This window comes from Vanellus vanellus, assembly GCF_965231255.1.
Source record: "Vanellus vanellus genome assembly, chromosome: 5".
Classification (NCBI taxonomy): Eukaryota; Metazoa; Chordata; class Aves; order Charadriiformes; family Charadriidae; genus Vanellus; species Vanellus vanellus.
Window position 1 is genome coordinate 35,856,949 of NC_138910.1, and position 12,341 is coordinate 35,869,289.

The following is a 12,341-nucleotide window of genomic DNA, read 5'->3' on the forward strand; positions in this document are numbered from 1 at the left end:
TTCTCCAAAGAATCTGTTTGGAAATGGCTTTCAAGCTGCAGTAGATTCTCTAGCTAGTAGTAATTTGATAATAAATGATGTGACCTTAGGAGTTCTAGGCTTTCCACAAGTGATGGTATACTTCCCGGAGATCTTGCTGATAAAAGTTTTTGCAAGTAAGTTCCTTTGTATGACAGCATGGTGGGAGGGAGCAGAAGGAATAGGTATCACTTAAGGGAGCTCAGGGAGAAGAGTGCCATCATTTACTTAGCAAAGTTTAAAATGCAAAAAAGACAGACTTACAAAGGTGTCTAAATTGAAGCGAATAAAAACAGTTGTTAATGTCTTCCCCAGACTATTAGTAAGATGTCACCTACATCCTTAAAGATGACTCTCAGACAGCTCAGAGAAGGCGCTTCCATGAGTTTACAAGACGTACTCACAATGGAATACAGACTGAGCCAAGCGTGCATGGTAAGCAAGCAGCTGAGCCCTTTGTCTCTTTCCAGCCATGGAGGGGTAGCAAGTCTGTCAGAGACTTAAGTTTTATATAGATTACATCACGGGCTCAAAATTTATAGGGTTTTTTTTTTTTTCAGTATCTTCTTTGTGTTTGTTAGGCTGTCACTTTTTTTTTTTCCAGTTCTACATATTTATATGCAACTCTAAGGAGACTACATTCATGATGGTCAGATGAGAATGATTCAGGGCTTTTGTTAAGAAAACCATGATAATGTTACAATATAGAAAGTTTTGTATTTGAACCATTATTTTGAAACTGTCGTTCTTGAACAGATTACCCGTTTAAATTACTTAACTCTCAGTGCCTCAGTTCCCATCAGCTGGATAGGAGTAGTTGCATATCACTGCCTTTCAGGAGTGCTGTGATGAATTTATTAAAGAAAACAAGAGATTTTAGTACAATTTGTAGTAAGGGCTGAGTACTTGGAGAACATAGGAGGAAGTGATCCTTTCAGTAGAACAGAGTTGCTAACTGAATTATCTGAACGAATTCCTCATAAAACTTCCCCATGGCATCCTTACCATTAGTCTTGTCACATTTTAAAATATGATTTTTATGTATCTGATTAAATGATTTGTGATAGTTAAAGTAAATGCTTTTAAAAAAAAGTGAGTGAAAATGTATCTAATTCTGATATGTTGTAGTGCCTGACGGTATCCTTGCCGTATCTTTTCTGAAACTAGTATTGTTGCTCCATTGCTAGTGAAGCATATTTAGGGATTTAAATGTTTTGGTTACCTTTATAAAAAAAAAAAAAAAAAACAACCAAACAAACTGGAAGTTTCCAGGATTCCATTTAACTGCAAAGTATTTCAAGTATGCAGAATGCATCACAATTCCCGAAGACTGGCCTTTCTCTGAAGAATTTCAGATCCTACACACCTTATCCCCCATCATGCAAAAAAAGAATCTATGAGATGTAACACAGTGAGAGGGCTTGCAGTGCATAAAAGTTGGCTCATCAACTACAGTTCAACAGACTGATTTTAAGAGTTGTGGCTACATTTAAGCAAGAGGATATAGAGCTCTTTAATAAGTAAAGAAAAAGTAGGACTAGATAAGAACAGTGCAAGTGGGATTTAACTGAATCTTGAGAACTTGCATTTCAAGCAGATGTGGGATAGGGAAATATGGGATAAATAGAATCTGTCATGTTACAACTTGTTTTTTTGTCTTTCAGAGAGGCCATGACTTCTATGAAGGGGTTCGTGCAGGTAAGCATGAACACCAGAAGTATTTCTCAAACTTAATAACATGCAAACTCACTGTTGTGTTGCTTCTCTGGAGGTTAAGAAAAGTACATGCAGCAACAGCCCAGAGAACACTCTCCAGCTCGCTACAGTTTTTGCTTATTGGACTCTTGTATGCCAAAATGTATTATTTGTTCCAAAGTGTAACACCCATGTTGTTTCCTTTGTGTAATCTCAGTTTCCTAGTGTTATTTATCCACCTGGTAACACAGCACCATGAAAAGGTTTCACCAGTTCATTGGGAAAGTTAAAAATATATTTAATGCTGATAGTAATGAGTAGCTATGTGTACCGTTTGTGTGTCCAGACTTTGTGTTGCCACATAGCTGGTTCAGTCAGATATAAGATGGTTTAAGACTCGAAGTCAAGAACTTTTTTTTGCATAGAAAATTGTTGCAACAGAGACTGCTTTGACCTATGCCTAAAATATCTCTGTATAGAGGTGTCTTGCTATTAAAAAACTATATTTGTAAACTTAATATTAAATAATTCAGCATTTTAAGGCATTGGTCAAAATACGTAGAGGTAAAAGTAGAGAAACAGCTCAGCAAGTTCATCTAGGGGACAGGCTTAGATTCTGTCCTTGATTCTACTGCTGATTCACTATGCAGTTTGTCAAACCCAATGTCACATCTGTTAGAAACTGTAGTAATTATTTATGTACTATTCAGCACAAGATGAAACAAAGCAGAGGCATTTCCTTTTCCAAGGAGCTTACAGTACAAAACATTTGGATGAATAACACTTCGGGGTTGAGGGAACCTGGCTTGTAATTCACACATTTACATACTTGAGTATGTATTATCACCTCCTCCTCATTTTTTAGATCTGTCTTTATAAAGTAGTTTAAAATCCACTTGAGTAGTGGATATTTCTTTGAGTGTTCACTATTAGTAATATTGTATTAAAGATAGCCTAGGGTGAGAGATGCAAAGGTTTTTTTTGTACAGCATGGAAAAAGATTCTGATTTTAATTAATTAATCTTTAGCACTCCTTTGAAGAGTTTACCACACACGTTGAGAAGTACACGTTTTTCATTGTGTAAAGGGGACAAAGATATCTTTAAAAGAATATTCCTAGGATATATTCTAAATCACTCTATAAACTGCTGAAATGTAGTTATTCAAGAAGGGACAAACTCGAAGTCTGAGAGTCAGATGAACACCAAACCAAATTCTCACTTGTAATGCACAAGGTCATTAAACCATCTGGGGATGCGGCAGAGCACAAAAGCAAATCACTTGTCAGTATGGCCAGTAAATTATACAAACTGTTTGTAAAGAAAGAAGCTGCAAGAATAGCAGTTGGGAAGCTTCTATTTTACATAGGATGATGTAGCAAAGGCTTAACAATATCAGGGGAAGAAAAAAAAAAAAACAACCCCATGCCAGAGATCCAGCTGCTCTGAGGGGATTGCTAAGAATAATAATTTGTTCTTGAAGCACTTTTGCTCTTGTTCTCCCATTTGTCTTCTTAAAATTGTTTCTATTGTTTAAGAGTGGTGCAGAATCTCACTCAAAATCATCCTGGCATTGGGTCTAATCTCATAAAAATCATTATCCAACAATGTGCTGAGCATCTTTTTTAATACGAAGCAAGACTATTAAGTACTTCATGGGATCAACCATTGGGAATACAAATGAAAATTATAAAAATGTTAGTTTAAGTACTAGCTTTTTCTTTATTAAAACATTACATTCCAAGCATTTAAGAGCCAGCTGTTGACCCTGTCTACCACAAGAGGATCTACCACAAAGTAAAGATATAGTAATCAGATTTTAGTTTTTGAAGATTGTTTTTCAGCAGTAACGGCCATTGGTCAGGTTTTAATGACAGCTTTTATCTGCTTCAAACCATAATTTTAATAGGCATGCTAGGGAAGTAGTTTGTTTAAAAGCTTTTTAAACCTGCTTTGACCTAAGGTCAAAATTTCATTTTTCTTTTAGCCAGACTGAAAATCTACTGGCAACAGTCTTCCCCATTTATGGTTCTTGTGACTGAAGCTAGTAAAGAAAAGCCAAAACCTTTAAAGCATAAAACACACAGATCACGTTTCATCATATTTCACCAACATTTTCCCATATAATGGTGAATGTGGTCTTTGAACACTTTAGGTATCCATTTTCACCTTGATTTATAGAATAATACATAAACTAAGAAATGCATAGCTTTGGGTAATTTCCAAGCATTTGGGTTTTAATTCTTACTGCATAAGGAAAGCGGTCATTTTTGGAGTCTGTGCTCAAACACATCCAGGTAAACTACAATCTCAGCAGCCGGAGGGGACAAAAATCTGTTAAATTAGCCTCCTAACTATTTGTGCAGGAATATACACTTCAACTGGAATTGTAAAGGCCTTCCATGTATTGCTGATCCTGCAAAGATCTTATTTCTGTATGGCTTCTGCCCTCTCTCCCGCAGTGCTGGCAGCTGTGAGCCTTACCCTGGGCACACAAACCCCCTGCAGTCAGCAAGTAGGTAGAGAGATTTCATTGCAATAACAGAATTTCAGGTGCTTAGAAATACTAGTTTTGACTGTACTGAATGAAGCTAAGCAATAGAACACTAACTGAAGTCTGGTAAAATCACTGCTCCTGAACAGAGGGGGGATGGATTTTTTTTTTATTATTTTTAAAAAGGTAAAAAACACAAGAACATACCCTTAACACAATGTCTATGTTCAGTTACTTTTATCTTAGTGAACTTCCCTTAGCCTACCTTAGAAGTCTTCAGAATTTTTGTTCCATTCTCGTAGTGATTGATATCTTAAGCTAGAGAAACACAAAATATACAGAAGTTAATGCAGAAATGAATATTCTCACTATGCTATTAGAAGACAAATATTTTAACTCATACAAGATTAAAGATTTCATTGGAGAGACCATTATGATCATTCAGTTTATCCACCAGAGTAAAATGGGTGACAGATCCAAACAGAAATATTAACTTTATTACACAGTAGTGCCATAGAGCGGAGAATTACCAGCAATTACTACCGCATTGCAGAGTTGAAGTTGTAGTAGTATACACATGGACTTTCCCCCCCCCAGTTCAAACCAAATTTAGTCAGTATTGTCCTTTGTGGATAACAGTTAATTTTGGCCAGATTGTGAACTTCAACTAAAGCTGAAGAAAATCATTAGACAGGTATTACTCTGATGGAATAAATATAGTTGATTTGGGACAATTATGTATTTTGACCCAAACCAACCAATGGCTTTGCATCACAATGTTTAAAATTACCTTGTAGGATCATAACTTTTCAATACATTACCCAGTTGAACAACCTAGTAAAAATCACTCTTTTACAGCACATTTCTTCTGAAGAATTGCCGACATGGATTCTACTCTCTGTGGAATTGCGGCTTCTAGCTCTATAATGGGTTTATTTTAAAAACTAATGTTTATTTGTATCCAAGGAGTCCTTATCCCTGTATTTACAGGTAAATGGATGCAGGGCTCTGATTCTCCTTTCTTTTTGGAGATGCAAATAAAGAGTTGTGATGCCTGTATATCTTCAGCTACAGAAATATTAATTAGTGCAGTTGTCATTTGAATGGTATTTATTTTCTAGGCATTTTCCAAGTGTTGGTTATAGAGGGAAAAGTTAAAAATAAGATTCCAAGTCACATTTTTTACCACAAACTGCCATACTGCCTGTCTTCACGGCTTCATCATAGGGCTACCAAGATGATTAGGGGACTGGAACACCTCTCTTATGAAGAAAGACTGAGGGAATTGGGTCTCTTTAGTCTGGAAAAAAGACGGTTGAGGGGGGACCTCATCCATGCTTATAAATACTTAAAGGGTGGGCGCCAGGAGGATGGGGCCAGGCTCTTTTCGGTGGTGCCCAGTGACAAGACAAGAGGTAACAGGCACAAACTTGAGTATAGTAAGTTCCACCTAAACGTGAGGAGGAACTTCTTTACCTTGAGGGTGGTAGAGCACTGGAACAGACTGCCCAGGGAGGTGGTGGAGTCTCCATCTCTTGAGACATTCAAAACCCACCTGGATGCATTCCTGTGCAGCCTGCTCTGAGGTGTCCCTGCTCTGGCAGGGGGGTTGGACTAGATGATCTCCAGAGGTCCCTTCCAACCCTATGATTCTATGATTCTTTTGATAAGACACAATCTTTAGGTGGGCATTCTTTCTACTGAACTTAAAATTCAACTCCTTTGCACATTTCTTATCCTGGATAGTTCTAGTTTAGTCACCAAGAATGAACTCTGCTTAGAAAGACATGACAACTTACCAAAAAACCCAGTTGTTATTCTTGAAAATATCTAGTCTCTGTGAGTGTCTTCTGTCCACATGCCTTTAGAACCATCCTACTCTGAAGTCTTTGTCAGAAAGAAGGAAGGAAGGAAGGAAGGAAGGAAGGAAGGATTAAACAAACTCTAGTCTCAGCAGAGGAACTTGAGAGATGCTGCCTCCTCCCTTATATGCTGAGGGCTGTGTTGGTCAGGAGTTCTCCGAGGACACAAGTGCATCTCCAAATCAGGTGCTGATATCACACACCTGAAGGGAATGTGTGTTGAGGAGGGATGTTAGCTAGTCAGTGCATCCTGGAGAGCCTCAGTTACTATAGCAGTTCTTTTTATAAATTATAAAAAATTCACAGTTTGAATAGCACCTTTATGGGTTTTCTTGGAGCGAGAAATGTGCTCGGAAGGACTCTCAGGAATTCCATTCATATTGTTCATCTTTACACACAAATAAGCTCTCTCTTGTCTTATTATTCTTTGCTGGTGCAGCTGTTCTTGCTGATATGCTTTCAACATTCCTGTGATACAAGGAATACTTTTTGAGAATTGATATTTTCTTGTTATACTTTTACATGCTATTTATTTACTGATGATTTTATCTTCAGTGATGTGTATTTCCCAACCTACAGCATAAAGATTGTACAAATCTTCACAGTTAAATCTACATAGGTCTGCAGTATCTGTCAGTATTTACAAATAAGTGTCCTTGATTTTCCCACAAAGATACTCTGCTTCTGCTTTACTCTTTCTTTGTTAGTTATTTCATTATTAGTTTATATGATGTGCTTAAATTAGCTTTGGGCATTTAACACTTACTTTGAGTCATTTCCTATACTCTACAAAGAGTCAGATTTTGCACAGAAATATGAAAGCCCTTGTCCAAAAGCATCATCACGAATACTGTTCCCAGTTTCACATGAAAAAGCAGAAGACGGACAAGAGTAGTAGGTCTAACAGAAAGCAGAAAGGTCTAACTTGAAATTAGTTTCAAGTCTATTCCTTCAAAGCTTGGGCTACTTCTGATGTAATCCACTGTTCCTTGTATCATCAGGCAGCTCCCAGATATGTCTCTAGACAGGTGACAACTCAGGAATTTTTATTACAGTAGAAATATCTATGTTACAACAACTGTGTCTTCTCCAGAGCGTATTGATTTTCCTCCCCCATTTAGTAACTGTATTTGACTGTCTTGATGCAACCTGAAGTCATCTTAGAGAAAGTTTACAAGTAACTTTTGTGTTTTTATTCTCCACCTGACAGTGCTGATTGACAAAGACCAATCCCCCAGATGGAAGCCAGCTGCTTTAGAAGAAGTCAGTGATGAATTTGTGGACGATTGTTTTAAGCCATTGGGAAACAACGATCTCAAGTTGTAAAGATCAAGCCTATTGACATCTTATACATCTGCTTAATTTTATGATATAAAAATTAATAGTAGTATGATAAAGTTTGACAAGACTCTTTTAGTTAGCCTGAGAGTTTAAGTCTATTTTTTTTTTTTGCAATCAGGAAAATTCTCTTTTGTTACGCTGCCTTAATGACAAAATAATCGTATCTCTGGTTAATAAGGAGAAAAATTGCTTCAAGGCAAATTGTTATTTTTACTGCTTTACACAATGATTAACATTTATTTTTTTGCATCAACTCTTAGTTTAGGAGGAACCTCTGGGGGAGACAACATAGTTACGAGGTGATCTAATAAGCAAGGAGACCTTTGTGTTCTTGGCTCTGTCACTGATCTGTTAAATTGGGATTGTGCCTCAGATTCTTCTTTAAACAATGAAAATAAAATATACTTAAAGCTTTAAAACAGTCAGAGCTACAAAGGAAAGTCCAAAACATGCTAAAATCCATGGTGTTAAGTAGCCTTTTAAATAAAAGGTCAGACTGACACATTATTAGTCTGAGAGCAAGAAATTGTTCTATTGATTTAACAGTTGGTCAGTACTCAGTCTCGCTATGTGATGTAGACATTATTTCAAATGTCAAAATATTGCCAGAGCCTAGAGCACACTTCTGTTTGCTTGTAAACCCAATTTTTTAAAATGCCATTAAGTTTGACTGAACTGCATCATTAGTTTTTTCATTATTTCAAAAATTGCTATTTTTTCCTGGTCTTACAGGGGTGAAGAAATAACTGTCTCAGACCTTCCTCTGAGCACTAAGCAGCACATTTCCTGTTGATGCTTGTGATTGTCTAATGATTTTAGTGATAGCTGTCAGCCTGGCCCTAATACTGCAAGTGGCCGGATTTTTATCTATGCCAGCTAGTCTGGGCTTCCGTTTGCTTGTGCCCATGAACGCCCTGTCTGCTGGATGGAAAATTTGTGAAAAGTAGGGGGAACACAGGAATACGTACTGAAGGTAACAAATAGGGGGAAACATGAAATATCTGCTGCTGCATGGATTGTGTAGTTTTTTAACACAACATATCCTAAAAAATATTTTTGTTGGGATCAAAATTTAAATATACATCAAAAAACCCTCATCCTATGTCCATTAAAGGTTGCTGGGTTCTGATACTAGTAATATTTGAAGTCATACGACATAACCAGAGCCCCTTGCTAAAAGTATAATCTTTTTGGGAGGTAAAATTAATTTTTCTATTGTGTATGCAACACGTAGCTGCTAATCTTTCTTCAACATTAAGAATGCATGCTTTTTTATGGTTAATATAATCATATATCAGGATCTCTTCTTACTTGTTTCTACAGTTATAGCCAGTTCACAAATACAAATTTTGACTTCTCTGAAGATGAACCACTTAGACTAAAGGAAGAAAACTTTTGTTTGAGTGACGTAGTCAGTAATCAGCACTGGGGAATCAAAAAGTCAGAGCTACGGCAGAACTATTATGGAATTTTCAACATTGGGCAGTTTTTCGTACCGACAGTAATGCTCTGCACTGGCTTAAGGCTCCTTCCTTCCTAGAAGCTGTTGCCTGGAAACAAAGTCCAGGAAATTCAGGCATCAAGGTGAACTACTAGAGTGACTTTCAAAGAATTAGAGGTGAGCAAAATGGAGAGCAAAATAAAGAAAAAATGGCACCTTGCTTTGTCACTAGAATATTTAAGATAAAGTTGTTAAAATTTAAGCTGCCAGTTAATGTTACCATGTACATATTTGTTATGAGACAGTCCCTGAATTTATTTTCAAAAGAGTTGAGATATTTCATTTAATATCTTTAGGGTAACTTCTGAAAATGACTTGAATTTCTACTTCACACTGGTTCTGTAAGAAATGTAAGTGTCCCCCCCTCATTTTTAAAAAATTTTATATTTTAGATTCTTAAACAATGGCTATTTTTTAGTTATTTTTTTAAATTGGTTCATTCCATTATTTTTGTACAAAAGGAGCATAGAATCACAGAATCATAGAATTGCTGAGGTTGGAAGGGACCTTTAAGATCATCAAGTCCAACCAGTAACCTACCCTGACAAAAACCACTTCTAAACCATGTCCCTAAGTACCACATCTACCCTTTTTTTAAACACCTCCAGGGATGGTGAATCCACCACCTCCCTGGGCAGCCTATTCCAATGTTTAATAACCCTTTCAGTGAAAAAGCATTTCCTAATATTCAATCTAAACCTCCCCTGACATAACTTAAACCCATTTCCTCTCGTCCTATCACTTGTCACCAGGGAGAAGAGGTCAACCCCCGCCTCTCTACAACCTCCTTTCAGGTAGTTGTAGAGGGTGATAAGGTCTCCCCTCAGCCTCCTCCAGGCTAAACAACCCCAGTTCCCTCAGTCGCTCCTCATAAGATTTGTCCTCGAGACCCCTCACCAGCTTTGTAGCCCTTCTCTGGACACGCTCCAACACCTCAATGTCCTTCTTGTAGTGAGGGGCCCAAAACTGAATGCAGTACTCGAGGTAGGGCCTCACCAGTGCCGAGTACAGGGGGATGATCACTTCCCTAGTCCTGGTCACCACACTATTCCTGATACAGGCCAGGATGGTGTTGGCCTTCTTGGCCACCTGGGCACACTGCTGGCTCATATTCAGCCGGCTGTCCACCAACACCCCCAGGTCCTTTTCCTCTGGGCAGCTTTCAAGCCAGTCCACCCCAATCCTGTAGTGCTGCATTGGGTTGTTTTGACCCAAGTGCAGGACCTGGCACTTGGCCTTGTTGAACCTCATACCATTGGCCTCAGCCCATCGGTCCAGTCTGTCCAGATCCCCCTGCAGAGCCTTCCTACCCTCAAGATCAGCACACCCGCCTAGTTTAGTGTCATCTGCAAACTTACTGAGGGTGCATTTGATCCCCTCATCCGGATCATTAATAAAGATATTAAAGAGAACGGGCCCTAGCACCAAGCCCTCAGAGACACCACTTGTGACTGGACACCAACTGGATTTAACTCCATTCACCACCACTCTCTGGGCATGGCCATCCAGCCAGTTTTTTACCCAGCGAAGAGTACACCTGTCCAGGCCATGAGCAGCCAGTTTCTCCAGGAGAATGCTGTGGGAAACAGTGTCAAAACCTTTGCAAAAATCCAGGTAGATAACATCCACAGCTTTTCCCTCATCCACTAAGCGGGTCACCTTATCGTAGCAGGAGATCAGGTTTATCAGGCATGACCTGCCTTTCACAAACCCATGCTGAATGGGCCTGATCACCCTATTCTCCTGCATGTGCCGTGTAATGGCACTGAGGATGATCTGTTCCATGACCTTCCCAAGCACCAATGTCAGACTGACTGGCCTGTAGTTCCCTGAATCCTCCTTCTGGCCCTTCTTGTGGATGGATGTCACATTTGCCAACTTCCAGTCAGCTGGGACCTCCCCAGTTATCCAGGAGTGCTTATAAATGATGCAAAGTGGCCTGGTGAGCACTTCGCCAGCTCCTTCAGTGACTATATTTAATGAAAAACACAGTCATCCCAGGGAGTAGGGATCATGCCTTCTCTGACTGAAAAGGACTTAGAACATTTTAGCCAGAGTATACTTCTAAGTCAATGAACTTTGACTTGCATGTTCAATTGCTTCCAAAATTTATGTGAACGGGAATTACCCCGAACTCATGGTAACAGGACCCTGTCCAATATGTGCGTTTTTATCAAATAAGAGTCAGAAGCAGATGGTAAGTTTAATTTTATTTGGTCCACAAGAAAGTATTTTCCACAAAAATATTGTAAAAATATATTGTAGTGCGTTTTATTTGGGAATACTGATGTGTATTACTACAGAAATGTCGCTTTTACAAAGTTGTGCTGCAGTCAATGTGTTTTGAACCATTATTAGAATACCAAGTCAGTCACATAGTACCCACTCAGACTATACTTTTGTTTCCTGGAGAAAATATAAAGCAAATGTATTTTTAACTCCTAAATAGAAGTAAATGGTTTTGCGGAGTATGCCAGTTCCACAGTGGAGTGCCTTAATCACACAAAATCAAGTCAAAGAATCAGTGGTAACTTAGCTGGAAAGCCACTGTAAGTGGCTTTATAAGACTATAGCACAGAGTAATCTAATGATAAACAAACAGATGTAATTTTATTTAGGTAAAGAAGTTTTTTATTTTTTATCATTATTATGTATTACTATTGTGCCTATTAAAAATACATCAGAACTCTGGAATGAGATCTTCAGTCTCTCACCAGATTGTAGTATTGAACAGATTTTTCTTTCTTTTTTTTTTTTTTAATTAAGGGTAAGTGCTTTATTTATTAAGGAGAGCATCTTGTCAAAGAGATTATTTTCCTGGTGCAAAGCTCTCTCCCTGTTGTTTGTAAGCTTGCTTGCAAGTTTGCATACTTCCCATTTGACACGTGCTTTCCCTGAAGTGCCAGTGTCATAGAAAGCGTCATAAACCAGCTGGAATTGCACTTCAGGCCATATTGAAGCTGCTGTAATTTCAAGCATTAATAAGGGAAGACAGGCTTTGTGGTTGCAGGTAAGTGACTGTTTGGACATAAGCAGCGGGCGATTCAGTCGCTGTCGTGTTACGGGTGGCTCTCCGAGCAAGCAGTGCAGCTGTCCCACACTGCAAGTACTCCAAAAGGAAGCTCAGTGTGATGCAGTGGCAGCCTGCCGAAGGAGAAGCTGCTTTCAAAAGCGCATCTGATGCTCTGACTCCAGAAGAATGGCAGATGCAAAGGCTACATCCAAAGAAAGGATTTGAGACACGCACGCAACAGCGTGCACTGCAGCACCCCATGGCAGCCACCAAGGTACAAGGGTCAAGACAGAGATACCTAAATTCACCCCTGAAGTGAGGGCAGTTTTATATCTGCTATTCACCTGTCTGGCAAATAATGTCTATAGAGTTTGGGGTCTTCCCCCCCCCCCTTTTTTTTTTTCATTACTGTCTTTAG

General features: G+C 38.7%; 1 protein-coding gene across 1 annotated transcript in view; it reads left to right on the forward strand.

Moving 5' to 3' along the window:
- HIBCH (3-hydroxyisobutyryl-CoA hydrolase) overlaps positions 1–9,259 on the forward strand; it is a 46,715-nt gene extending 37,456 nt beyond the window's left edge. Inside the window, exons 12-14 of the mRNA XM_082483165.1 lie at positions 334–453; positions 1,683–1,716; positions 7,279–9,259. Coding sequence (XP_082339291.1) covers positions 334–453; positions 1,683–1,716; positions 7,279–7,394 — 270 coding nt within the window. The 3' untranslated portion in view covers positions 7,395–9,259. The remainder of the gene's footprint in view (positions 1–333; positions 454–1,682; positions 1,717–7,278) is intronic.
- The last annotated feature ends 3,082 nt before the right edge of the window (positions 9,260–12,341 follow it).